The 27932-nt window shown below is 37.1% G+C and overlaps 1 protein-coding gene across 1 annotated transcript in view; it reads left to right on the top strand.

Moving 5' to 3' along the window:
• MYO16 (myosin XVI) overlaps window positions 1-27932 on the top strand; it is a 317122-nt gene that overhangs the window by 245393 nt on the left and 43797 nt on the right. The window contains exons 28-31 of the mRNA XM_076361144.1: window positions 7722-7824; window positions 19077-19173; window positions 24150-24396; window positions 26248-26555. Coding sequence (XP_076217259.1) covers window positions 7722-7824; window positions 19077-19173; window positions 24150-24396; window positions 26248-26555 — 755 coding nt within the window. The remainder of the gene's footprint in view (window positions 1-7721; window positions 7825-19076; window positions 19174-24149; window positions 24397-26247; window positions 26556-27932) is intronic.

Here is a 27932-nt window from a genome sequence, read left to right as displayed (position 1 = left end):
AGTCACCTTTTGACTCCTACGCCCAGGCATTCCTTTATTCTGGTCTGAGTTAGAAAAAAACAGATTTCCTGTGATTTTCTGTGATTTCAGACCTTTTAGTTTTGCGGGAGGACTTTTAATTTTGAGGCCTTATTTTCACATGGCTATGTCTGTGGAGAAGGGAAACTAGCTTCATTACACACCAGTACTATTATCACCTCTGTGTTATACAGAATCAAATTAGCAGGTTGATAAAGAAAGGTAAATTTGTTCTGCAGTCCATATATTCTGCGTACAGTGAAGCGTTTTACTGCTCTGCGCGCCTGTTTGTGGAGTGCCCAAGCATGAAGAGGAAGTTAGCTGTGGAGAAGGCCTATCTATCTAGAGGTAAATGTGAACGTTTACAGAGTTAGGGGCAAGCGTTCATGTAATAGGGCTGCTTGTCTATTTGATGCTGGCATATTTCTGAGTTAATGTGTCATTTTTGCCAATTTCTTAAATAGATCTATTTTTACATTGCTTTATCAAGACGGAATGGGAATGTCAGTTTTAAGTAAGATGATGCAAAAGTATTGTAATGCAAATCTTTAGCAGATGTTGTGAATTCATTTTTTATTTGCATAGCTGAATCCACTAATCCCAAGAGCTGAACTATAATTTATATTCTATTTATTATTCTGCTGCCACATTGTCTGAGATGAGGAAGCCCCTGCTTAATTACATGAAGTATATGAATAAATATTCTAGGATTGAGACACACATATAGTTGTTATTTCTTCTCTCCAGAAATTGAAATTCAGATGTCTAGAAAAGATGAAGGGTGGCAAAACCTAATGCAAAAACGTAAAATTTAGGAAAGAAAAAAATAAATCCTTCAAAGTCATTTGTCTATCACCCATCACAAAGTAGTATCTTTATCTGAGAAATTTATTTTACTTTTTATTCAGTCTAAATTAAAATATCCCAAATGGCCACTTCTTATGCAAGGGTATTCTGATCTAGTGGATTTCATAGCCCTGATCTTCCCTCAAAAGTCTGTACTAAGCTCCACATGGGGCCAGTGGTTGACCCACATGCAGGTCACTGTAAAATTTTGTGCTGGGGATTTTCTGAGTCTTTTCCACTTTTATTTCTTAGTCCTTAATTTTGCTCTTTTATTTCAGGTACATACCATTTATGTCACTCCAAGTATATTTTCCTTTTTCCATAGACATGTTAAAGCATGCTATGTATGCCCCTATACCTCTTTATATAGGAAGTGAATTTTTAATTGTTGAAGTAGACAATCAGAATGTTTCATCAGTTGAAAAGTTTCTGGCTTCCAGTGGCATATATAAAAACATTGTAGTAAAACTATGATACCTGGTCAGTTTGCTGTAAGGTCACTTTTAGCATTATCGCTTTCTAGGTTTCTTTCTGTCAGTAAATGTCTGTGTGCCAGATTACCCCAGAGAAAATAATAAAACTGCTTGCAGTTTCTCCAAAATTACTCTAATTTATTTTCTCCCTTAATTCTTATTGGTCTGCAGGTCTAGCCATTTAATCCTGTGTTGCTTGATATCAATTAGGATATTTAAAAAACTAACAACTGGTGCAGTAGGCAGATACTCTAAAGTTTTGGTTCATTGCCATATATACTTATTCATTGTTTCAAATCTATCAAGCAAATTGCACTTCATGCCCACCTCTACACAAATCTGAATTATTTCTGTAAGCCTTTATGAAGCAGCCTCAGTGCAAAATGTGTTCCATATAAAGGTAAACCTTATAGTCCTCTTATACTATATTTTTGTTCTCCTACAAGAGAAGCCCAAAATACAGTCTTTTTGTCTGCTGTAATCTGTTATTTATAAAGGCATCTTTTTCTTCTCTGCATCCAAAGATTTATTCTCTCCAAAATTTTGAATACCTGCTTTGGTTGTTAATATTTATGCTGTATAATGAGGTATTTATGTCATATATATTGTACAGAGATGGCAGAATCACTTTTCTTTTCTTTTCTTGGAAACTATAATAATCTATTTCCCCTTTTCTGATTATCTGGAATTTCCCATGTTCCTCATATTTCAAAAATAATTAGGTTATTCCTTCAAGAAAAGAAGAATATAACACAGGGAAGTGGAATGAGTATTTATCCTTTATATACACATTAATCAAAATTCCATCCTATTCTTTGCTGCTGACTGCTTTTTATGAGGTTTCTATTACTTGAAAATTTTCCAGACATCCTTTTTTTTGCCCTTAAAAAAAATAGGTTTCTCTCTTCAGTAGATAGTCGTCTAGATATTTCAGCTCTCACTTGATAGATTTTTCAAATACAAACCATGCCTAACCCACTCTCCCCATCCTCCCCAAATCCAAACAAACAAAACTAAAAATCCTGAGTTATGAGCACATAGTGACAAGTTTTGCAAATAAAGTCCATCTCTTTCACATACTTCACAGACATAATAATATGTCAATCTGTTACTGGTTGTCAAAAGAAGAAAAGAGGAAGTTTAGAAAGGAAAAAAAGAGAATTTAGCAAGACAGCACAACCTGGTTTTACTCCTTTGTGATGACAATTTTTACATTTCTTCTAGCAGAAATACAGGATACAAGTTAATTTCGATTGCCTTCTTTTATTCACTACTTTTTGAATAGATTTTACTAAACCATGCCATTTTACCTTGGCAAACAGAATACATCATAGTAAACAAAAGGAAGAGAAAATGAAACTGCAACATAATGAATTATACTGGCAGGAGTGATTATTTTTCTTTGCATAAGCTCTGTTTGGATATTTAAAACTTAAAACTACATTAGTTAGCACTCTTACAAAGCAGTTACATGCCAGCCGTACGTGATTTTTATTTTTTAAATAACAAGACAAAAGACATGGAGAGAAGGAGTTGCTTTCAGGAAAATTTGAGTTCTGGTGTTAGAAGCTGTCCTCTTACTGAGGACATTGGATTGCAGTCAGTGGCTACCTCTGACTTTGTCATTTTTGGTCTTTCTTTCTTAGCTAGGCTAGCGAGAGACCTTAGAAAAAGAATAGCAAAAAGGAAACAAACAAAAAAAGTCATTCTGAGGCTTCAGTTCAAGGACATCTACGTGGTTTGTTTAAGCTGTTGATTTGGAGCTGCTTGGTTTTGTGCCCTTTGCACTTGCTGTGTTCTTTCCATTAGTATCCTCTATCATGTTGATGCGCTATTGCAATTGAGTGTGTGGTGTTTATTCCAATGCTTAAAGATTTGCTGTGCTTACAGAACTGGGAGTACAGCCCTACAGCCTATTTGTGCACACTCCATGTAAATCAAATAGCGTGCTGAGCCTGAGAATATTACTGTGGGTTACTGTGCCATAACCTGAACTCGGGAATATTCTGTCTCAGGGAAAAACAGCTTGCTGGATCTTGTCGGCTGTGCACTTAGGGAAGTGAGGGAGAAAATGATCAGATAACATCCTTATCTGTGAAGACCCAAGAGAACTGAGTTTTCCGTATTCACAAGCTACCTGAAGGTATTGGCAGCAGTATCTAGTCCAAACAAACAAAAAAATCATTCAGAAGTAAAGGAAGAGAGGTCAGAGCAGAGCTTCTACAACACCAGAGGGTCCTGCCCAGTCTGTACATGCTCACAGCGCTAGCCTGTCTGGCCAAAAGCTCTTTCTTCTTTTTAGGTGTGTAAAAATGACAAGTTAGGACAAGGAGGGTGCTAAGGACAAAGCTGGGGAAAACGGAGCTTCTCTCACACTGATGTCCTGTGGAGGGGCATTGGGGAGAGCCCCCCAATGATAGCGTTCCCTGCCTCAACTTGTAACTGGAAGGGGGGTGCACGCGAAGAGGTCTTGCATTTATTTCCTAATCAACACTACATTAGTCTTGACATGGTGTTGGAGGGCTGTTGGATCCATTAGTGAATGAGTTGCTCTGGCTAGCCCATAAAATACTGCTTTTTATCAGCTTCTTGACTTGGCTAGGAGAGAGATTCACTTTGTCTAATATTAGATGTCTACGCTGGAGTCAAGAGCACAGACTATCTTTATACTCAATGGAAAGAAATGGGGGTCTTGCAGTGCACAGTTCATCTGACCTATTTTAAGCATCAATATTAGAGTAGGGTATATGACACCTGAATAGTGTCTTCTACTGACTCTTAAGAAACTCTAGACAACTAACTCGTCCAAGTTTAGCTGAAGCGTATTTCACCTGATTAAAGACATTTTTAGCAAGGTAGAACTGAGTATGCTCACTGGATTCCTCAGGACCCTCTCTAAAGCCTTACAAATACGCTCTGCATTATTTACTTTCAGCAAAGTGTATGACCTGTCAGTGAGAAGCAGCCTGATATTTAATTGGGTTTGTTCGTTCATTTCGGAGTGAACTAAGGCTGCAGTGGTGGGGGAAGAATTCTCTGGTAAGGGAAAGTTCCAAAGACTCTCCAGATTACATTTCCCCAGAAGCAAGCCCTGTTGTTTGCAAGTAACTCAAGTTTATCTATCAAGCCTGCACCATAAATTCAGTATTTTTTATTACTATTTTCTGTGATACAGTAAATTTGAAAAATAATAAATTCTTTTGCTATTCTTGAGACCATGAAAGGGTTAAATTTAAGAGGACATTAAATTATTGTGTAACGTGGTAACACAAGCTGAGTTCACAGTAGAAAGTATCTATCTGATACACTAAAGATATGTCATTTTGTGTTTTGATAATAATGTGTCACTTATAAATTTTTATTTCTTTTTTTATATGTTAGTTTGTTGTCAATTTTGTTTTGCTTTCTTTTTGACACCATTTTTTACTGAGGGTAATAGCAAGTTTAGAATACAAAAAAATGCCTGAGCCAAAGCTATAGTGTTTGGTTATCTCCCCAAAAGGAAAAAAAATAATGAAGAAAGTTTAAATATTTTAACTCACTTAAAATTAAGTACAAAAAATCAAATAAGCTTATGATTACACAACCACTTTTGTCCAGGACAAATCTGGGCTGCCACCAACAGGTGTGGTCTGCTCATTCCCACTTACCCATTCCCATTACTTCCCTGCTGTTAACACTGGTATTTGCACAACTGGGCTGAGAATCAAATCCGGGAACCATTCTGGCTGAAAAATAGCTACAAATTTTGTGTTGTTTTTGTTTAAGCGGTCTTATACAAGATAAAAATGATTGATCTGAGATGGCAGATGATGGCACCAGGCCTAAAGGTGCTTTTTCATCCTAGGTGCTTAGATAGCCAGTATATTTGAACAAGATAGATAGGAGAAATAAGGAAGTTCTGTTAGTCCCTCCGTTAGTTACTCTGCAGATGAGTAAGTCAGTCAGACAAGTAGACTTGTGAGATTCCTCTCAGCCACCCAGCATGCAAGTATCCAGCCTGGACTTCTCTTCTGAGTCCATCTAGGGTCAGTAGAGAAAGGCACCTCCAGAGGGCAACCTCTTCTCATTTTAACAAAAATATCTAGGATGCATAGAACAAGTCACCCTATGGAAACACCTATCTTCATAGACTGTTTTGAGAACAAGATGACTAATTCCAGCTAGGAGCGTAGCTTTTTAGTGTCTAACATAGGGAAAGGTAGATCATCTTCCAAATGACTTGCTATGTTCACAGAGGAAGTTTGTGGCAGAATTAAATTTCCATTGTTAGCTCTTTCTCTGCTACCACAACCCTTAGCCCATCCTCTTTTCCTAAGACAGAGCTTGCTTTAATGGATAGAAGGGAGTTGTGAACTCTGATCAGACTTCCAGGATAATGTGGTGGAATTTCAGAGACTTTTAAAGCGGGAGGAAGCAGTGGATCATTTTTGTCTGGCCTCCTGTATAATACAGATTGTAAAGAATGTTTGGTTATCCTTGTTTTGAGTCCTGTGATTTTCATGGATCTAAAGTAAATCTGATCCAAACTTAGAATTTCAACCTTGTTAATTTTAATTTGGCTCTGTTTCAGGAAGGAAATATGTTTCTTTGGATTTCTGTTGTGAGTGAGTTTCAGGCTGAGCACTTTCACAGTCACTTCTTCACATTCATGCATTGTGAGTCAATGCTGAATCATCTTTGTTTCAGTCAGCAGTTGCTAAGCTTTCCAGTTGTCTCTCTAACACCTCTGATTCTCCATGATTTCTGAGAAAATCCAGTTGATACAAGTATGGAAACGAGGTGGCCCCAGCCTTACTAGCAGTCCATAAAACAAATGTCTTCATGCCCGTACAGCTGGTTGAGCTATTGGGAAAGTAGGAACCACAGTTTTCTACTGCTAATCTGGAGTGTTAGACAAACTAAAAGGATCTCTGGTGAAGTTTTGGCCCCTTCCAATCAGCATTCCTCCAAACAATTCCTGGGCACGATTTGGGAATTAAGACAAGCTAGTGACCAGTCCCAGAAGGCAGCCTAGATATGGCTACGCTCCGTTGGAGGGTGACAGTTTAATAGAACATAACAGAATACTTAATAAATAGGATGTTTTTTTGCCAGACGGTTTCTATGCCAGAGAAATAATCCCTCTCACATTTCAATTACTAGTATAGACTTAGCCATGGATTCCTCAGCAGGACTGCTACCAGACCAGAGAATATTTCCAGACTGCAGGAGCTGAGATACCCAAGGGTCTGTGCAGCTCCAGGAAACTAGAAGTCTAGGTGAAATTTGGCCTTACAGCAGTTTTCCTGCAGACGTTGCTCCAGAGTTGCTACAGCTCCTGGGACCATTGATGTCCCTGGAGTCATTCCAGCCCTGCAGCTTTGCCTGCCATGGTCTGTGTGAGTGGTCCCAGGACAGCACAGTTTTGGGTTGTACCAGAGCTATAGGTGAATTCAGCTGTTAAGGAACCAAATAAATAAAATGTCAGGAAATGTAGTTAACACACAAACTTCAAAACTTACCCCTGTTTCATTGGGACTTTAATCAAAAGTGACACATTTGTAAAATCTTTCCTTTTCAAAAGCTGGCTTTTTATAATGAAAAAGCATTCCAGCTCATTGCATCCAGACAGATCTAGACTGAGGAATACCTTCAAGAAAGGTATTCATATAGTAATAATATGAAGCATCGAGATGTATAAAATTCATCAGTTTCTTTACGAATATGCTGTAGTAAGTCCACAGTTAAAATTTGAATTTTATACGTTATTTGACTTTGTATGACTTAAGTTTCCTGCATTAGTTCTTTTATCTGGTACATCAAAGAGCCCTTTAATATCTAGCATTCTCTGCCTTTGAAGGTACTCGATGCGACAATCAAATCTCCTCTTGATCTTCTTTCCGACAGTAAACCGATCGAGTTCCTTAAAGTCTCTTTGCTATAAGACTTTTTGTTCAAAATTAAGAAAAAATTATTTCAGACTGATGGAAAACATTTTTATCAATGTCACTTTCTTATGAATTACTCCTTAATAGGCATATGTCATATGACATATACTAAAAAAATATTTCCCTCCTTTCAGTGACCCGATTCACTACCAATGAAATCAGTTGGTGAGGCTTTCATTCTTTCTGCATTGATTTTCAGTGAGGCATCCAAAGAACTGACAGGAAGCAAATCTGGGTTTTAGGCATCACTTGTCCCACACTGTTATTAACCAAGGTCACGTCTAATAATATAAAAGATTTAAAGTGATTGGCCGCCTTGTTTTCTTCACTCTTAGCAGAATCCTAAGCTTCCAGTTCGGATATCAAAGATTTGCGAGTCAAAGGAAAACTGACAGTGTCTGCAAAGATGTCAACCAGGCCATTAGAGTAACTCTACTTCTGCTGATTTTTCTAGGTATAAAGATTTGGCTGATACAGCAGCAGGAGAGAAGAAGAAGTTGTCTGCCAAGGAGAGATGTCGTCTTGTTCTTCAGCAGTGTAAATTACAAGGCTGGCAGGTTTGTGATCTACAAAGCAATTAAAATATCATTCTTTAAACAAGCTAGCTGAGTCATTTCCATTGTGGCAAGCCACCAGATCCTTTGCAGCAGTATATTCTTTTGACATTTAATATATGCTTTGGGATAGAATCAAACTGATTTTTTGAGTTTTCTAGCATATGAGTAGCTGTGATCATTGTGTCAAAAAATCAGTGTATTCTTGTGGGAAGGAAAAGATTTCAATTAAGCATATATGCTGTGTAAATTTGCATCCAGGTTTTTAAAGGTATCTGGTGTACACATTTTAGTGGTTGAATGGTTTCTGAATTACAAAAAAACCCTGCACATTTTCTTTATGTAAAATCCTATACTAAATGCTATACTGTCATGATAGGGGAGACCCAAAACAACTACTTAGGACTTCCCATATAGTCAATGCCTTTGTAGGTGCCAGTGTGCTGATTCAGAGATAGAGCAAAGTACCTAGCGTTGCTGTACATCAAGTAAAGTAAAAAAAAAAAAAAAGCCAAACACTGAACAGGAAGATCTCAACTTCCTATCCCATCTCCTTACCCTGTTTATATCCTAGTTAATCCTCACCAGCGTGAGGATTGCAAGATGGATGTCTCCATTTGTCCAGAGTACTCAGTCATTTCCTTTGGGCAGCTTTGTAATTGAGCAGGACTGATTTCTTTAACATATGCAATTTCTAAAGAAAATGGTGTTTCCTTACATACTATATAAGCTATTGTACAGAAGGGAAGCTTTCTGTGACTTAATGTGTAGAGCATTCTCCCAGGCAGTGTGAGCTTCAGATTCAGGTCTTTTCCCAGCCTAGGAGGACTGAAATCTATTCCACAAGAGAGTATCCAGACCGGTTTCAGGGACAGCTATGAAGTTTAGGGACTGGACAGTGGTTAGGGCACTCCTATAGGCTTTGGGAATATTAGTTTAAAGGAAGGGGTTAACATAGGTCTTCTAATTCATGTATGACCTCTAAGCATTAAGATGCCCAGAAAAAGTTTCTGCAACTGTTTATGAAGGGCAAGGACTATGTTGGACTTTGTGCTATGGGTGTTTCTCAGTGGCCCAGATATAATGGGAAAAATGGTAGGACCCCCACTATGTTGGGAGCACACATACATGATCCCCTGCACTTGGACACATAAGAAGATTTTTCTTTGATCAAAATACTGTTTAAGTCCCCTTTTAGTCACTAAAGTAAGTAGTGGGCACGTATAGCCCCACTCCCTCAATAGCAAAGAGCAAAAGGATGGACCCTGAAAAAGATAACAGTATTAAATTAGACTTGCGTTCCCTATGCAGGTTTCTTAAGTCAGCTCTGGGTTATATTCTGCATCCTTGCCACAAGGTTCTCTATAAAAAACAGTCATTAATATCTAGAAGCTGTATCTTTGCTTACAAGTACCTGGAGCTGAGACTACCACTAACCTTCAGAACTTGTGTGGGGCTACAAGCTTGACATTGGGCAAAGGCTGTGTAACAGTAATTGCATATTGTGCTCCAGACACAAAACACAGAGCAGGTTGCCTATGGAGTTTATTTCCCCAGGAGCCAGTAACAGCGTTGCAGCACAAAAAAAAAGCAATTGGCCGTCAGTAAAAGCCTACAGCTCAAACCTAGCAATTCTGTAGTGATTGGCATTTGGAAACAAGCCTGAAACCTTGGAAGACAAAAATGTGAAAAGGAAATTGCAAAACAGAATCCCTCCATCGTGCAGGGGACTGAAGCTTGTGATCTCAAACAGATTTTAGAGGTTCTGACTCCAGAATCTCATTAACACCAGGAGAAGTGAGGTGTGCAGTACTACAGCAGTGCATAATGCATTGTCTTTCAAACCAGAAAGGAACAAAACTCTTAAGAGACGCTGATAAGTTAAATTGAATAGGAGGGTTTGGGGGTGAGAGTTATACCATTGTCACTCAGTGACTAAGAAGCACATGGCAATAGACTAAGCTGAAAGGAACAAGGTCTGAAAAAATGAGGGACCTTCTCCTTACACCTTTTTCAAGCCACAGAGAGCTATGACAAACAGATGGAAAGATGATAATCATGGAAGAAAAATCTAGGAGAAAATTCACTCTAAGTCCAGACAATTTCTTACAGACAAATGCCCAGTGAATACAAGCTTGACACCAACACGTTTTGCATAGGTGATACAAAACCATATACCCAACTATCAGCAGTAGTGACTAATGTCTGTGTCACATAATCTCTCTCTCTCAATTATCTTTTTGATTCATTTGACTAATCATGAAAGTTGAACTTTAAATAACAATCTAAATGAAGAAGCTTATACAACCTGCAGTTGTCATGGGTGCCGTCCTCTATGCTTTTGCAGCAGAGGACTCTGAAAAAAGAAGAAAAAAATTTAAAAGGGAGGAGGGTGAAGAAAGGGAAGGAAAAGAGGAATTAGGAACCCAAGATGATGTCAGCTAGCAAAGCCCAAGGAAAGGAATCATCTGTAGTACATCATTAAAAATCATCCAAGAAGTAGGGGGTTACACATATAACCAGTTTATTCAGCCACTGTTGCCAGCAGTAACTACTTCAAATGAGTCACTGCTGGAACTGAAAACCTATTTGATGCAGGGGTTCACGAGTAAGTCAAAAATGTCTTCCCCAACACTGTTACCTGCACTTCCCTGAAGAGCTGTTGCAGATTTGGGTAGATAAATTGACCAAAAAGATAGATAACCAAAATATCCACATCAAAGATGATGACGTTTAGGAGAAAGCAATACACATCTGAAATCAATCTCCTGCTTATATGTCATCATCAGAGGATGAGGTTGCCAATAAACTCCCCAGCAGAGGGGGAAAAAGAAAGATCTGGACTTTATAGCTGAGTGGATCTGGATGATACTTTATTTAACTTCCTTCTGATAACGTACCTCACCATCCCATTTTGTGAAAGGTGATATTAACTTGGGGGAGGGGAAAGTAAATCTGTGTTCTGAAGTGAAAGCCCAAAAATGAGTAAAGAAAATTGTTTCTTTGTATTTATTTCCTGCTTGACAAATTATCTTTTCTTTCTCACGTAAGTTGTGTTTGGAGAATGTTTTAGTAACCAACAAAACAACAAAACCCAGAGCCTACTCACAGAACAAGTTCTTTCTCCTCTTGTAAATACTGCAGTCTGTTTAAAAATGGAGGACAAGTGAAGAAGATCCAATACCAGAATCTAATTTTGGTTTATTTCTACTGTTTAATAGAGCATAAGAGCAAACACTATCAGCTAGCCAACGTCTGGTGCTTGATTCAGCAGCTTCTGTGTTAGAAGAAAGTATTTACTAGGGAAGTGTTGATAGGTTTATGAAATGTTGCTGTTACTTGGGTAAGTTGAGCTGGAGATAACTAAACTAGGACAATAAAACAGCTGTTTCATTGAAGCTGACATACCATGCAGTTTCAGTCATGCACTTAGCTTAACTACTGAACTTATAAAAGTGCAGAGCTATTAATGAAATGCAGTTTTTGCATCTTGACTCTCTGCACAGCCTAGATAAAGTGTTCTTTCAGCTTAAATATATACTTGATCATGACAAGCTTAGCTACTTGCTGAGTTTTAAGCACACCCGATGTAAGAGAAAATCAGATTTCTAAATCAAAACAAACCATTCCTACTCCAGACAGAGTGAATGTAATAGACTTGTTTAACCCCTGGAGAAGTCAGTGAGAGTTTTGCTATTAATGTTAGAAGGAGCAAGATGGTATGTAGTAACTTTAGAGTCAAATTGAGTGGAAGTACTAGCTGCTCCATGTAAAGCAGAAGAATCTCCTGCCCTTCAGAACATCTGAAGGCCTTTACATTAGGAAAGTACACGTTTTCAGTGCTGTGTTCATTTATTGTCATGCAGTGATGTATTAGTTAAGCAAAGCCTACAGTCCCAATAACATGACTAGTTTGCAAACATTATCATGCTTTGGGAGAAGTATGGGGCACAAACAGTCCTTGGCTTTTTTACTGATATGAGGAAACTTTCATTTGTTTGGATTATCATTCCTCACACTGTTAAGCTTGCAAATATAAATTCAATAAAGGAGAGTTAGCTCATAGCTTACTGAGCTTTCTCATCAAAACTTGGAGCTTTACATTTTGTTTAGCTAAGGTCAGTGGTCTGCAATTAACCCTTCTCAGTTACTTCAGATGGAGCTTGCCAAAATGCAAACAACTCATATTATACCAGAAGTAAAACAAAACATCAATTTAATTTACTCTTGCTATACAGTGCAGCTGTTAAATACAAGTGCTGCAAAGGCCAGACTTCACTAAAAGTGAATCTTTCAGCCTTTGACTGCTAGAAATGCTTTTCTGGTTAAAAGATAGGAATCCTTAAAAATGTCTAATAAAAGCTTTGTCTTAGTTTATCTTCCCAATTTTTAGCCTGCTGCTTCTGATCCACAATGATTCCTTCTTATCGGTAGCCTTGAATTCTGAACACAAGAAATCACTCATTTTGGAAAGAGTAAGACAAGTCTTAAGTTTGAATGGGATGATCCAAAGACTCATCAGGTATGAAATAAGCAGTACAGGGAAGTTAGTCAGAATGTTTTTATGAAGCTCCAAATCAGCATCAGGTAGTTGCATGAGACAGATATTGTGTTCGTGCCAGTTCACATTTTTATAACTACAGACACTGCTAGAGTTGTTTCAGGAGCCTGCAGTGTTTCTGGAGAAATGATCCTTGCCAGTGTGGAGCTGTATTATTAAACTTCTTCCACTCAAAAAAAAAAAAAAAGTTAAAACAGAGCATAAGCCCTCAATAAAGGGAAATACCAGAAGTCCATCTAGAGATTTTAAATTCTTCTAGCACTTCTAGAACTGCACAAGGAAAATGAAGAGTCTGATCCACAGTTCTTACCAGTCGCCGAGAGAACCATATTCATTACTGACCTACAGGTGTCATTTATTGGATTTGATACAGCTGTCTATAAGTATTTTTTTATTTCAATATATTAATGTACAATATTAGCATGCCAGAGTCCTTTTTGGGCAAAGTATATTTATGATTAAATTGAAGAGTATAGAACGTAAGTGGCATATGATTAAATCAGAGAAACGAGCAGAAGTATATGAAATCATACATATGTAAATTGTATGCTTAGTTCAGAGAGACTTTGAAGTTATTTGTTGAACAGAACTGTTTATTTTGGCTTAAAATGAAAATGGTTATGCCATTTATAAATTTATAAATTGCTTTGTACATGATATGATAAAGTACTAGAGTACTTCGCAAGCAGTGTAATATATAAGGGGTTCTTAACTTTTTTTCCCCCGAGTGGGAAAACTTTGAGTACTCATAAATTGTATGCCAGTTTATTCATTTGTCATTTAGTAATTTTAACTGTGCTGGAAGTCAATGCTCCTTTTTGTTTTGAATATCTTATTTTAAGAGTCAATTTTCTTTTAGGCAGTTTTAAAGTTAAGTAAATTATGACGATCACATTTTAAAAAAATATCCCAGGAGGAGTTTCCAGGCTAACAGTAAATGATTAAAACACAGTGTCTATATTTCCCTCATACTTTGAATCATGTCAGCAGAATTACATTGTCCTGTTATATCATTGTTCCATTATATCATCCTGTTACATTCTTGGAAATAATTTGCTAGTAACAGAAATTGCCACAGAGTGAGTTTGGACCTCACCGGTACTACCAACAGGCTGGCCTGGGCCAGCCACCACCTGCAAGCTTTCTCAGCAGCTATTTTGTGCCACGCAATACAAGTCCGTCCTATCCCCTTGGCCAGACAATAGGATGGATGGTTCACTTTGTCCTCAGAACGCTCACAAGCTCTCAGTCTTTCAACACAGCTTTATTTTTGGTTCCTATTTCTATCTTTTTTCCCGCTCTAGACTATATACCTCCCTCTCTCTGTCCACCTTTCAGGGTTTGCTTATAATTGCTAGACTTGCAAAGTCTTTATTTTCTTTCTGATATCTTTTGCATCCAGATCTCTCAAATCTGGATTCCATCTCTGTGTCTCTCTGTCACTCCCTCCCCCCCCCCCTTGTATCTCTCTTGACACTTTTCTCTTGTTTCTTCTATTTTTTTCTTTTCTAGATACTTCGCTTCATATTTGGTGTCCATCCCTTATCTGTCTGCGTTTAGTTTTCCAGTCTCCTACCTCAAAGTTTACTTTCTCTGTCATTGCTGTCCCTGTTGCCTATATTTCTCAGTTCACGCAGAGAGATGCTTTCATTTTGTTTCTTTTGGTGCTATGTCTATTTCTAGAATTTTGAAAGACTAGAATCGTAGGCCCAGTGAGTACAGAGATCCCATGAGATAAAACTGGGGTAGGGTTTCCTCCACTGAGTATTTCTTACATGCATCTTATATTTCCTGATCACTTCCTTTCCTGTAGGGAAAGGACTTTGCACTTGTCGCCTCACAAGTGCAGAGAGCTGTGAGGTTTGTACAGTTGTTGCAAAAGGAATGACCATTTTTCTGCCCTTTCCCAGAGAGCTGAATGACAGTTTTTCTCCCTAAAGTCAAACTTCTGACACACGCTTACATAAATGCTTGATGTCACTTGCGTGAACACTGGCCTATTCACGTACTTTATATTAAGGCCATACATAAGCTATGCTAAACTGTGGGTTTATTCAGTATGTACCACGCTGCAAGGTCACTAGTTTTCCAGAGACAAAGGAGGACTCTTAAAATGTGTGAAGAAAAGCTAACAAATAAAGCAGAGAGAGTAAGCCTTTAAAATAACATTTCAGTCCTTGTAAAAGATCAGTACCCTGTAAATGTGTTTGTCGTTATAATATTTCTGCAGACATGTACACTGCAAAAAGACATTTTACAATAGTTTTAAGGCTTTTTTCTACATTTCATTAATGCACTGTGAAAATGTGTGTCATTGTGTAAAATATCATTAGATTATAGTTCTCTGTCTTTTGTAGGTAGCTATTTTGAAAGTACTGCCAGAAACACACAGCACTCCCACAAATTGCCTTTTTTAAACTAAAGAACAGCTTTACAGATTCCCTTGACACCTATTAAGTATGAGCTAATACTGCCTCCAAGCCACCTACACACCATCTCAGCATCCATTCCATAGTTTTGAACGTCTGTACTTCTACATCCTACACCTTTTCTGTAAAAAAAAAAAAAAAGAAAGAAAAAAAAAGAAGAAGAAGGAGAGAAAGAACAGCTCCCTCCCATCCTTCCTCCCAGGAAAAAAAAAGGAGGCCTGTAGCAGTAATTGAAACTTTGGTAGTCATCAATGACAATTTTACTTAATCTTTAAAAAATGTGTCATTTTGAAAAATAACATTTAAAACCCTAATGCTTTTCTAATTAAAATAACTATGACTGTAATTCACAGATGGTTTACTTTTACAGGAGTCTGAATGACATTAAAATTTCAGACTCAGATGAGAGCACTTTGTAGTCCAGAAAGCACTGAGAAGTGAGTGCTTTAGTGGAAGAACATTTTAACCTTTTTTTCCCCTAGGCAAGCAGAAAACATTTTGTGATTAGAGAAAAGACCAGAATGAAGACAGGTGGCAGCCTCAAAAACTGTTTTGTTATCTGGCATATGAAATTCCAACATTTTTCAGCATTATTGCTGTCACTGAACATCAGAACTGTGCAGAGGGCAGTGAGACTAGCTTGTTTTCAGTCAGCTTTAGAGGGTATCAGATTTAGTTCAAAGACTGAGAACACAGATCTCCAGCCATACTAACACAGTCTAAATGTGTTATAGCAGTTTCTTCTATACGTGCTTCTGTCTAGAGCTCTGCTCTCGATAGACCTGGCACATGATGTAAAATCTATAAATAGCTTTTATCCGAATGTAAAAATGAATTTGTATTGACATTTTGTATTCCTTCATTCACTTAAAAATTGTAGCAGGCTTCTACTAATGAAGTTCATAGCATAAGTGATGCCACAATAACTCCGTTTCTATTGTTCCTAGCGTGCAGGACGGGAGAAAAGAGCGCTAATGCTTTGCATGTCCCCTAGCTAGCTTTGTGACTCCACAATGCCAGGCACTTGTAGCTAAACTGACCATAAGCTTGAGCAATTGTCTTGACTGTGATTTTGTGACTGCACACTGCAAAATAAATTGCAACTCAATGTTTAGTTAAGTTACACATTTGAAGTATAGCTTAGATGTGACCAGTGTGTTAACTATGAGACTAAGCGAGAATGGGGTTGTTAATTTTGCCACGGGCATTGCTGGTAATCAGGGCTTTTTTAAGGTTTCAAAATGTAACTTTCCATCCTCTTTTCTACTGTCAAAGTACCATAATATTGCCCTAGTAGAAAATAAAGTTTTAGAGACTTCCAGTGAGGAAGTAAGGGAAGAAACAAGCCTTTTGAGGAATGGAGGGAAAGAGGCAGAAATGAGGAAAAAGTGGATGATTTGGCATAGGCCTGAGACAGAGGGGGAAAAAGAGGCTCCAATGTGTTATAGAGGGTTTGTGGAAAGAAACAGCGGAGTATAAAGAGAAAATGTAATCAGAGTAGAAGAATATGATTTTATTAAGTATTTGTATCCAGGCTTTGGTTGTCTGAGAGCTACTCAGATACAAATGGTAATTATAATAACTACATGATAATTTAATTACAGTTAACCATATGAATAATAATTCAGTTATTCTTATAGAAGACTTCTGGATTTAAGGTGATATGAGCAAGAAGATGGAGGGTTTAGTAGCCAAAGCTAGTAATAAGGAAAGTTCAATATGTGTTTTGACAAGATGGATGGAAAAAATAGTTGTTTGATGAGCGATTATTACAGAATTCACAGGGTTTAGTGACAGAGTGGATGTGGTGGGAGGAGTCAAGGTGAAGTTGTGGTATCCTGGAAGAAAGTTGAAGGCATGAAAACAGAATACTTGATGGGAAGAGAAGAGAAAATTGACATGGTTTGCTGGGAAACCATGAAAAGTTTGCTTGTTCATGGTACAGGATTAGATGTCTAAAAGAGAAGCAAATTTAAACTGAAGAAGAAAGTGGTTGACCTCTTTTTCTCAGAACTTTTTGATGAAATAAGGAGGAAAAGAAGTGGGGATAAAAGGAAAGATTCCTAAGGGAATTTAGCAAGCCCTGGGATAGAAGCAGATTCCAGAATAGATGATGGATGAAGAAGGAAGTCAGAGTGCTAAGACAACCAGGCAAAGAGAGAATTTTGAAAGCACAGGAAGAAAAGTGAAAACTTTTGTTGGAAGTCAGCAGTCAAGAAAGTGAGGATGAGAGAATGTCCCTGAGAGCAGAGTATGAGAGCACAATGAAATCTCAGTGAGATTGCCTCAGATGAATATGAAGTTAAAAATTGGAAGGCATCACTCAAGCTGATCTATTAAGCAAAAATAAAGACAACATTTTACCAGGGTAGCTACCATTGTAGAAACAGGATTTAGGAAAAGGCAATATTGTTCTGGAATAATAACTCCAATTTGTAAGCAGAAAGATTATTCCAGAATAGATGGTCTGAACAGAAGAGCTGCTCTGGAATAGCTGAGTTATATTTCTGTGGCTGCACAGTTTTCTAAAATAGCTGTTCCAGGCATTTTCCACCATGCAAAGAAAGCCTATTCCCTATTTATGAGTTTCTACAATGGCAAGACAGGTAAAATGTGTTTTTTATCACCTTGCCTTCACACACTCTGCAATAACACAAAAAGGCCTATTTTATTGGGAAAAGAGGTACTAGCAGAAAAAAAATGTAGAAAGCATTCTAATTTTGCCATTTGAGAGCATCTGATTTTAACTGAAAGACTAACAGTTGCACCATCATTGTCTGTCAGCCCAAATTTCAGAATTAGAGACTTTTTAAAACATTTGATTCAAAATAGTTTCTCTCTAGAGTAGAGAAAAGGGAAGCCAAGGGACAAAAACGTGCCCCAGTCATTTCTGAATTTTGTTAATGGAGTTTAGACATGGTATATATGTCCTGGCTTTCTGTAGTTTGTCATTACCAGTGATGTACACCTGACAATAGTGTTTGGATTAAAAACAATTAGTTGAAAAGGTGTGACAATCTCCCTGCTGATACCTGTCTCCCAGATCTATACTAAAAAAACAACAGTGGAGCAGGATGGTGCAATGAGAAGAGAATGAGCTTGTGAGCTGCAGACAAACAAGAGTTGGAATGAATTTCTGCAATTTCAGCCAGACTTGTATTAATTAATCAGTATGCCTATTAGCCATACAAAATTAATAGCTAGACAGAAGCTATAAACTTCACAGGACAGCACAGTTCTCTGGTACTGGTCCTTTTATTTCTAAGGAGTAAAGGAAAGTTTCTTCTACAGAATTCCTGAGAAGAAAATGGAATAAGAAAACCCATTATTTATCCAATTTTTTTAGTTACTTACTGTTTGTAGAGTAGCTTGCTTATGTGTGGTGGGTTTTTTAAAGGCTATTAGAAAGGAATGCTTTTGAAGATTATACAGAAAAGAATTTTTAAGGATTGTTTCAGCATGTTCAGAAGGTATCAAAAGGAAGGTGTTTTCTTTTGGTCTAACTAGCTGAATTTTTCTGTAAAGGAGGAAAAGCATCTAATGATTGTTATTAAGACCCTCAAGAAGCAGATGAGTTAAACCAAGCAACTAGTCAGCACCAAAATAAGCTCATACACTCAATCAGTGCTTAGGAGATTATTTTTCACAAATGACTCCCTCTGTCTTTGACTTCTTAGGCTTGATTCTAAAAGGAGACCTGCAGAACAGCTTCAGCAGGCAAGGCTGGGAACTAGGATTCATAATTTTACCGGACATTAGGAATCATTCTCACTGATGGCAGTGAGTTTCTCCCACCCTCAAACTTGGGCTAAATTCCTCCTGTTGCACAGAGGGCAGCTGTCTGTTACCATTTTCTGCTCCACGTGGGTTTATGGCTTGCCACCTTTCTCCTTGCCTACAGCCCCCTGCTTTATAAAAGCTAAACCTTATTTTCTATTACGTTGTCTAACACATTAGCGTAATTACATTCAGAATGCTTTTTTTTCCAACCTGTATTTAACTTGAAGATTGTATTATTTGTTCTGGATGTTTTTGGAACTGAAGGGGGACTGTGTGTCTGACAGCTTGCTTGTCCTTTCCAAGTACATCTTTTATTCAACCCAGTGATACTACCTCTCTGTACAAGTACTGGCATTGTACTGTTCTTAAATTGCAGATCTCATCTCAACACTTAGCTGGATTGTATACGTACTATCATTATTTACCTGTCATCGTTTTGGCCTTTTTTGTTGACGGTAAAGGTTTCCCTGCTGTTTGTATTCTAGATAGGAGTCCGAAAAGTGTTTCTTAAGTACTGGCAAGCTGACCATCTCAACGATTTGTGCCTTCAGCTTCAGAAGAAAATTATTACCTGCCAAAAAGGTAACGATTACAGAACAAGTATTCCTGAGCTGTTGCTTTGTACACTGGGCAGAATATTGCATAAGAAAAAAATGTCTCTTCCTTGAATAGTTACTGTATTTCGTACGTTTCCCTACAGACATATTTCCAGCTAACTACTTATAAAGATTTTTTCAGATGATACTAACATTGGTGATGCTTGCACTTTCTGTCTGTCAAACATAATTTTATGGCAAACTGACTGTAATTAAAACTTAGGGGATCTTGAATATCTCCTTTTTAAAGTATGTTCAGTGATTTTTCAAGGCATTAATATCACCTTTAACTTCTTGTTGCAAATCAAAGGGCATAACAATGATACAAAATTGCAATGTGTTCAAATATATCAATAGTGAATACAAAGCTAATAATTTAATATGTTTAGTTGTCTTTATTTTCCCCTTTTCTTACAGCTTTCGTATTTGACAGTGCTTGTTTTTTTACGTTTAGGCATTTTTTCCCCCTTTTATGCCTGCATTTTTACTTAGGTCACACTGACATTTTTTGGCACATTTTTAAAAGGAGGCATTATCCACTGCCTCCTGATTTCCTGTTACTTCTTTTTCATTTCCTATCAAAATCTCAAATAACTACTGAAAATGTGAATATTTTATTGTTTGAAGAAGCTTCCTTCACACAATGCATTATTTATCTAATTGGCTGATGTCTGCAACAATTCCCATTATCACCTTTTTAAAGGAAATTAAAAAGACAAAGACATATCTTGGGGTTTTTTTAGTCAGATACATAATATTGCAGAGTTATATGTATAAACCCCTTTCATTTTAACTATCTGTTCTTCACTGTGAGCACAGAGTGAAAAAGAGGAAACCAAGAGACAACTTGAAGCAAGTGGAATCAAAATCATAGCAGTTCAGGAATGAACGTGGAGAGTGACAGTTAACACAGGCCACAGTTCAGCGGGATGTATAACTTGTGCCTGATATTTTATACAAATCACCCTGTGGTATTCACGCATTTAGAAAAGCAATAGTGATTTATCCTCTTTCCCTTCTCATGCTGACTTATCAAACAAAGGAAATATTTACCTTTCAGAGTCCGATTTGCAAACAGAGTGCTTTAATATAACCCTACACTGAAATGTAAAACATCCTTAGATACGCCCATATTTTGCAGAGGTAAGACAACAGACATCTGCCAAACCCTGACTGAAGAATGAAGATAATAGGTCTTCTTGGCTCCTTACAAAAATATTTATTTTGTTTTTGCTTCTAGCCCTCCTTAATTAGGCTAACTTGAAAAGTTATTTTCACCAAAACTATGTGTTCAAAGCTTTTTTCAAAGCTATGGCTCATCTGCATGTTTTTTATGGTCTGGAAAACCTGAGAAAATCCGGAACTTGCATGAGCAAGGAGTAGCTAGACATCCATTTCACGACGTTAGCTCATGAAATAAGCTGCCCTTTGCAAACAGGTACAATTGTAAACTTGCAGAATTAGCATGCCAAAGAATTCTGGCAGGTTGGGAATGGGATAGGGTAACTGTGCACTGTTCTTATGTAATCCTAAAATTGGAATCCATAGACTTTTACACTGGGATGGTGATGCTTAGTGAGTAAAGGTATCAGTCCTGCTGCATATCCACATTTTTCTCCCCTCATCCTTTGCATCCAGAGGACTTTGGAAGCTAAATCTCTCTTGACACCATATTGACTAATAGCCAAACTAGTCAATAATTTCTGTATCAGGCTTAAAATGTAATGTCATATACCCAAAAGAGGACTTAACTCAAAGGGAAAACAGGTCTTGCCCAAAATTCTTATCAACTGTTTTTACCTCAGTCTTACTAGCAATCCTTTCAGCATTTCCATAAATTTGGGGAAAAACAAAAAATAAACCAGATAAGTCTTTTTCTGTTATCCTGAAAGTTAACTTGCACAGGCAAAGAAAGGGGTCAAACTAAAGTGACAGCATGTGTAGAAACACTTTTTATTTAAAAATGGATCTATGAGTTTAGGGACTTTATCATATTTTTTTCACAGGTATGAGAACTATATATGGGAAGTTTTGATCTTATTGAATCACTGAGAAAATTGTTTGTACCTGTAGGAAAGTCCATCATGCTGAAGTTCTTCCATCAGAGTTCATGTGAATTAGGAATTAGCTTTAGTACATTGTATACACAAGAGTCAATACATTTCTCACATAACCCAGAACTAGGGTCTACTTGAATTTTGATTATTCTGATCCTTATCCTTAGATGAACTGTAAAGAAGTAGATATTTTCCTGCCCTGTGGGTGCTAACCCCAATTATTTTAATTTGCATAAGTGAGAATTATTTTAGATCTACATAAATGAGGAGCAAGTTCAGAAGACAATCTTAGTACCCGTACAGTAGTAGATGAAACTGAGCAGTAAAGGTCTAGGAGATGACAATTTCATTTCACAGCAGTTTTTGAGATTATGAATTTTTTTTTTTGTTCTCTGTTGAACTGAAGACAAAATCTTTCATATGTTCTCATAGAGAAGGAAATGCGGCGAAATGTCCATCTTCTAATGAAAACCTGAGCTACTCAGTTCATGAAAATGTGTGCAAAAGAAAACAGGAGTGTCTGTCTGCCAACCCTTCCTGACAAAACTTTGTTGAATGTTTCTTCAAAACATCCCAATTTTGATGAAAGTGCATAGTTCAGAGTAGCTGTACAGTCTTTAAATGCTACAGCTAGCTGTACTGGATATCATTTTACTGGACCATCCTAGCAGGCTACTCTGCATCGTTCATGCCTGCTAACAATCCTACCAGAGGACTGACCTCTGTTTTTCCTGTTCCTAATCATCCTTAGTGGTGTTATCGACCCTTTTTTTTTTGTCAAGGTAAAAAACACACACGTACACACACACTTGTGAAAATGTTACTTTAAAATACAGGTTTTTTCCAAAGTCATCCAGGATTTGATGCTTAACCATTTGTCAAATACCCTATCTGCTCTGCAGCAGGTAAGTCTAAAGAAAATACCGGAAGTGAGGGAACAATTTTTGATTATTATGCTCTTTTGAATTTTTCATACTTGTGAGCAGTGAACTCTGATAATGTTCTATGCATGTATTCATTACCTTTGCAACAGCAACGTTATGAATTCAGACTCAGTAACGTGTATATCCAATGTGAATACTCTCAAAAAATTGTCAAGAAATAGCTGTATTACTAATTTCCTTTTCAACTAAATTGGGTAAGTGCATTAATGTTTCAGGGTTTAAAGAAGTCAGATTTTATAGAATGTAACCAAAGGGGTTGAAAATGGCATGGCTGGCTGTGGTTATAAAAATGTAAACCTTCAAAGTTGTCCATTATGAATAATCTCAAAGTGCCTGAACTTGAATGTTTTCAAACCCAGTGAATTTTGGATAGGAGCAGTATTAGCATGTTAACATTAACCTTTCATATGTTTCATCAGCTGGGCACTGAGCATCTCTAAAAAAAATCTTACTTTAAATATCTAAACAAGGACATAGAAGGTGGTAGAAAATACTGTACATTACCCTCTGGTTTAGCTGTTTATTTTATTTAATAACATTTTACATTCATAGAAGGCTAATTATATCTTTCTCTGTTTACATTTTTCCTTTAGATTAATTCAGCTTGACTCTTTGTCATTTGATGTTGTTCAGCAGTGTTCCTAAGACTGAAATTTAATTACATTGTTAAAAAGGTCTAATGCATTTTAGCATTTTTTTACCTTCCAGTCTTTAATATTAACATTTTCAGTTTTTTCCCCCAAACTCAAACCAACATCTTATACAGGCTATTGCCTGCTAACTTCACTTATAAAAAACTTTCAGTGACCAGAATGAGAGTAACCATAATAAGCAACGATGAAGTTCAACCTATTTTTGATACATGTAAGTTGATGTACTGAAAATCAACAATATTTCAGGCAACAGGTGAATAATTCTAGAACAGGTTCTTCCCTGTGAGGTACACAGCAGTTATTCCAGATCTGGAAAGAATCAGGATCTGTGGAACTTAAAAAAACCAAACCACAAATAAAACACCTTTAGTTAGCCTGTCTCATCCTTCTAAGCCAAAACATACGCTCAGAGAATACTAATACTACCTTGTTGCAGATGGAGTGATTAATTTGGTGCCGAAGTTAATCATGGCCAGAGAGGTCCCTGTGCCTTATGTTTCTGATCAGCTGGGTACTTCTGAAAATTGAGGGGACTAGGTGGTATTTAGGTTGAGTAGAATTTGTTGTGATGAATGTACATACTTAGGAAAGTAGTACAGAAAGCTATTATAGGAGATACACCAAAATCTTCTCCCAACATAAGGCTGACAAAGAGCGTGAAAAACAGGCCTAATAGATACATAAAGCTGATGCAATGCAGATGAAAATTTTAAACTGAAAGATGCAGACATGATGTGACAGATACATTTGAGAAATTTGCATTAAATTAATCTAATTGTTTTTGCTGAAAGAAAATGAGCAACAAAAGGTCTTTAAGTCTCAAAACTCTTTAAGTTTTGATTTTTTTTAGGTACACCAAAATATTTAAAGCATTTTTTTAAGCTGACCGAAAGCAAATGAACATTTCATTCTTGCTGCATTCAATGCAACAATCATTTATTCAGGGTTTTGTTTTGAAACAAGTGATCTTTTGACCTTTGCAGTGTAAATGTATGCTTTCACAATCTGTAGCATACATCTGAGTTTCCAGTTGTAATGTAATAAAAAATAATGTTCAGTGAAAGTAAACATAAATAAATTTATGAAAGAGTTTACTATCACTACTTTGTTTTAAGCACTGACAGTAGAAAGCAGAAAGAGTTCCATTTTAGTATGTTGTTTATATGCCGTCACATTTCTTTCGTTCTTTGTGTAAGATGTTGACTGAATTTATTTGCTCATGTTTACAGCAGAACACACAGTAATATTAAGTTATTCACTAATTAGTTGTCTTTCTTTGGTCCATAATTTTTCCTTCTATTATGGTAGTTGTAAGAGGATTTCTAGCTCGCCAGCGCTTGCTACAGAAGATGAGCATCAAACAGCAAGAGGTCACCTCAATCAAAAGCTTCTTGCAGAACGCTGAGGATATGGGATTGAAAACATACGATGCCTTGGTCATTCAAAATGCTTCTGACATTGCTCGGGAAAATGACCGGCTCCGCAATGAGATGAACGCTGCTTACCACAGGGAAAAGTTAGAGGCTAGAAACAGACCAGAAGAAGGCCACAAAAGGTAAGATGAGGAAACATCAACTGTGAAGAATTAAAGCATTTCTTCAGTTTTAGTGATTTTTTTCCCTGCTTAGAAAGTCACAGAAATGACTGAGGAATTGCAAGAGGATTCTCAAGTATATACTCAATCCAAATCAATGTTAGACACTACTTTTTTTCTGTATATCAGGTAATTAAGTCTAGAAACTTAAGGACACCCCTTATATCCTATTCAGGGGACACTGAGCTTTATAGGAACTTATTCAAGTCTCTGAGGCATTTATTTTTTACAGAAATATTTTTTAATTCTAAGATAAATAGATTATAGTTGAACTTTCATCAAACTAAGCAAACAAAAGAAAAATTCCTCTAACTTAAAATCCCAACAGTGGGAAATTACCAAGATAGTAAAAAACAGCTAGGAAGGCACTAAAATACAATAAAGTCTGGACTAAGAAATCCTGATTACACATTGAACTAGATAGATTGATTATGAGGAGGATTCTTACCTCTTATTTAAAAATAGGAAAATGTTTTTCTTTAACTCCCATCAGAGTTTTCAGGAGTGCCTATTTTACAGATCCAGCAAATGCTGGAGAGCCTTTCTCTAGAAACTGAGTCCCTGATCTCTTTTCTCTCAGACACCTGAATGGGCAGAGGTAGCATTTGCAGTTAACAGGTATGTGTCTATAGCAGGAATGTGTCTATAACTTGCTGGACATATAAGTGTTTATTTTTCCATAGGAACTTAATTTTCATCCAGAACAACTCCCTTTGCTTTCATTGCTTTTGTCAGTGACTTTTATTAAAGTGAAAATGGCAGTGCATCTGCTTAATTAGCTTCAGATATCCCAGTGATTACATATTGGAGGAAATGCCTTTGTAGGAAAGACTGTAATTAAACGTTACAGTGAAAACAAATTATCCACTGAGCACCATGCTTTCATCTTTAGCTATTTCATTTACTACATGGGCAGCTGGCTATATCCTGTGCATGAATTCCAGCTCTGCTGGTGATTTGCCATGCAGAAATACAATTTAAAAAAACAAATTACCAGGGATTTGTTTGTAAAATGACAGTATAGACATCTTCTATCTAATACTTTACCAGTCTAAGTTAAAAGATTTTCAACGTTTTGATTTTTGGAGGAATAAAATGTTAGAAGAATTTTTGTGAAAAATCAATTTGTTGGAAGCAGCTGATAAACATCATTTCTCAATACGTATTGAGATAGCAAACAAAAAGGAAAAAATTGGAATTAGTAAAACTCCAAAACTGCGATTGAAATAACTAAGCATAATGTCATGATTAATATAATTAAAATGAGAACTAATAATTAAGCTTAAACAGGAAGATATATAGATATCTGTGTGGAATCGTTCAAGCAGCCAATGTAGCTGGTTAAAAAAGTCATCTAATATTTTAAAGATTTGTATTATCTAAATAGAATTTATAGTTCTCTTTTTAGAAAATAATGATAAAGGCTCAGCATTTGCTGCCTCAGTAACTTTCTATTAAAATGGATTTCCCAGAAATTATCATTCAGATTGAAAACCCAGCTTTTGATTGTGTGTAACAATCAAAGTGTGAACAATTCATTCAGTGAATGTCTGATCAACAATATGAAACTGCTTAAGGCAGGCTGCATTTGTGTGAAAAAGGGCCAGTGTCCTGATTTATCATGAAACAGGAAATGGAAGAAAGCTAGCAGCTTGATCTGGATTTGTTTGTCAGAAGATTGCTACACACATCCCCTCGACACAGCAGGGGAGTTGTGAGATTGTTTACCAAAAAGCTGTTGTTATGTTTGCATGAACAGGTTCATTGTTATCGCTTGAATAATGCATCTGGGCCTCTTTTCTGTGTTTTCAGAGCTGAAGACAAGGGTGGGAAGGTCTCTGAGGACAGCTTTGCCGGCTGTCGAACGCCTAAGCACTTTCATTCCAGCTCCGTCCCTGTCCCCATGGCGGTGGACGGCTTGGTACATTCTGCGGCTGGGTCATCCATCAGATCCCCCTCCCTGCACTCTGTGTTCAGCATGGATGATAGCAATAGCCTGCCATCACCAAGGAAACAGCCTCCTCCCAAACCAAAGAGGGACCCCAACACACGACTGAGCGCTTCGTACGAGGCTGTTAGTGCTTGCTTGTCGGCAGCTTCTAAGGAAACCGCTAATGAAGGTTAGGCATAAAGGGAGAAACAGTCGCAAATGTTACTCTAGGTTATTGATTTATTCTTTTCTCTTTGATCCTTTTTAACACAGTCAAGTGCCTTTGAAAAGTCCCGCTTCCCTGAAATATTTCAGTGGCAGTAAATAAAATTAGTCAATTTGTCATTTGTTTCCAAATCAGCAAATAATACTCATGTGTTTTAATTGCCTAGTTTGTCAACAACCAAAACCTATTTGCAGAACTCCCTCTAGAGACAAATGATCTCTGTCAACTTGAGCTATTCTACCCCACTGACTGTTTTTTAAACTGTATGTTAGAATACCTTGCACCACTAAAACAGAATGCTCGAATCTTGAATTTCACAAGTTAAACATTAAACTTTCTCCTACTTTTTCTCTATGTTCACATGAGTAACATGCATTCAGTGGTTTATGTTTGTGCCGTAACTTGCTTATAGTGAATTTTTTGTTTAGAAGGAAAGTGCTATGAAAGTCCCAAAGTGTCTCAATGCATTATAGTGCATATAGAACAGTTTTGAGTTGTTCTATTCTCCTTCACCCTTGAAATGAATGAGTAGAAGATGAAGGGGAGGAATGCATTCTACTTTTCCTTGATAAGCCTGACTTGTCATGCTTTGTGGAAAGGATTCTCTAGACTTATCAGGGGAAGATCCTTCAGGTTAGGTTTAAAGCTATGTATAACCATTCTCTAATTCTGCATACAATGGATGGAAACCTTTGCAACTTCCTTTTGCAAAATAATTACTGTTCTCCTGTCCAGTTCATTAGATGCAAGTCCATTTTTCTTAACCTCTTCCTTGCTCATTCAAGCTCTGTGTAAGGAGAGATGAACTGTGTCCAATACACTTTTAAACTAGCGTGGCTTAAGGAGCTCTGTAGTGGTTTTGGCTTTCAGTGCCCAGCTCTGCAAGACATGATTGATTTAACCAAAAAGCTCTAGCAGAGGTTTTTGAAAGAATGACAATTTATATATGCATGTGTGGTCTTAACACTAATGCTTGTATACACTCACAAAACAACTTCGGAATTCTTCTCATATGTATGAAACAATAGGGCCAGTTTCCCTGCTGTATACTCATTTTCCAAGAGTTATGTTAGTTTCCTGAGTCTTTGTCCAAAACCAGCTTTGATTTACACTATCTGATTTTGATCTTAAAAGACCAATCACCTAGGTATCTAGTCTCTCCACTCCATATGTGCCTGGAGGCTGTGAAAAGACATCTAGTTTAGTTAACTGTATACTCAGTTGGGGAATTGCCCTTAGGCTATGGGATTTCCTAACTTTATAAATTATTTCCACACCTGCAGTACAAAAGAAGAGATAGGCATAATATCTGCCTATAATTAGAGTTTTATAGGTATTACA

Source organism: Aptenodytes patagonicus, chromosome 1 (genome assembly GCF_965638725.1).
Source record: "Aptenodytes patagonicus chromosome 1, bAptPat1.pri.cur, whole genome shotgun sequence".
NCBI classification, from domain to species: domain Eukaryota; kingdom Metazoa; phylum Chordata; class Aves; order Sphenisciformes; family Spheniscidae; genus Aptenodytes; species Aptenodytes patagonicus.
Note: the sequence above shows the minus strand (reverse complement) of the source record. Positions and strands in the feature narration are given on the sequence as shown.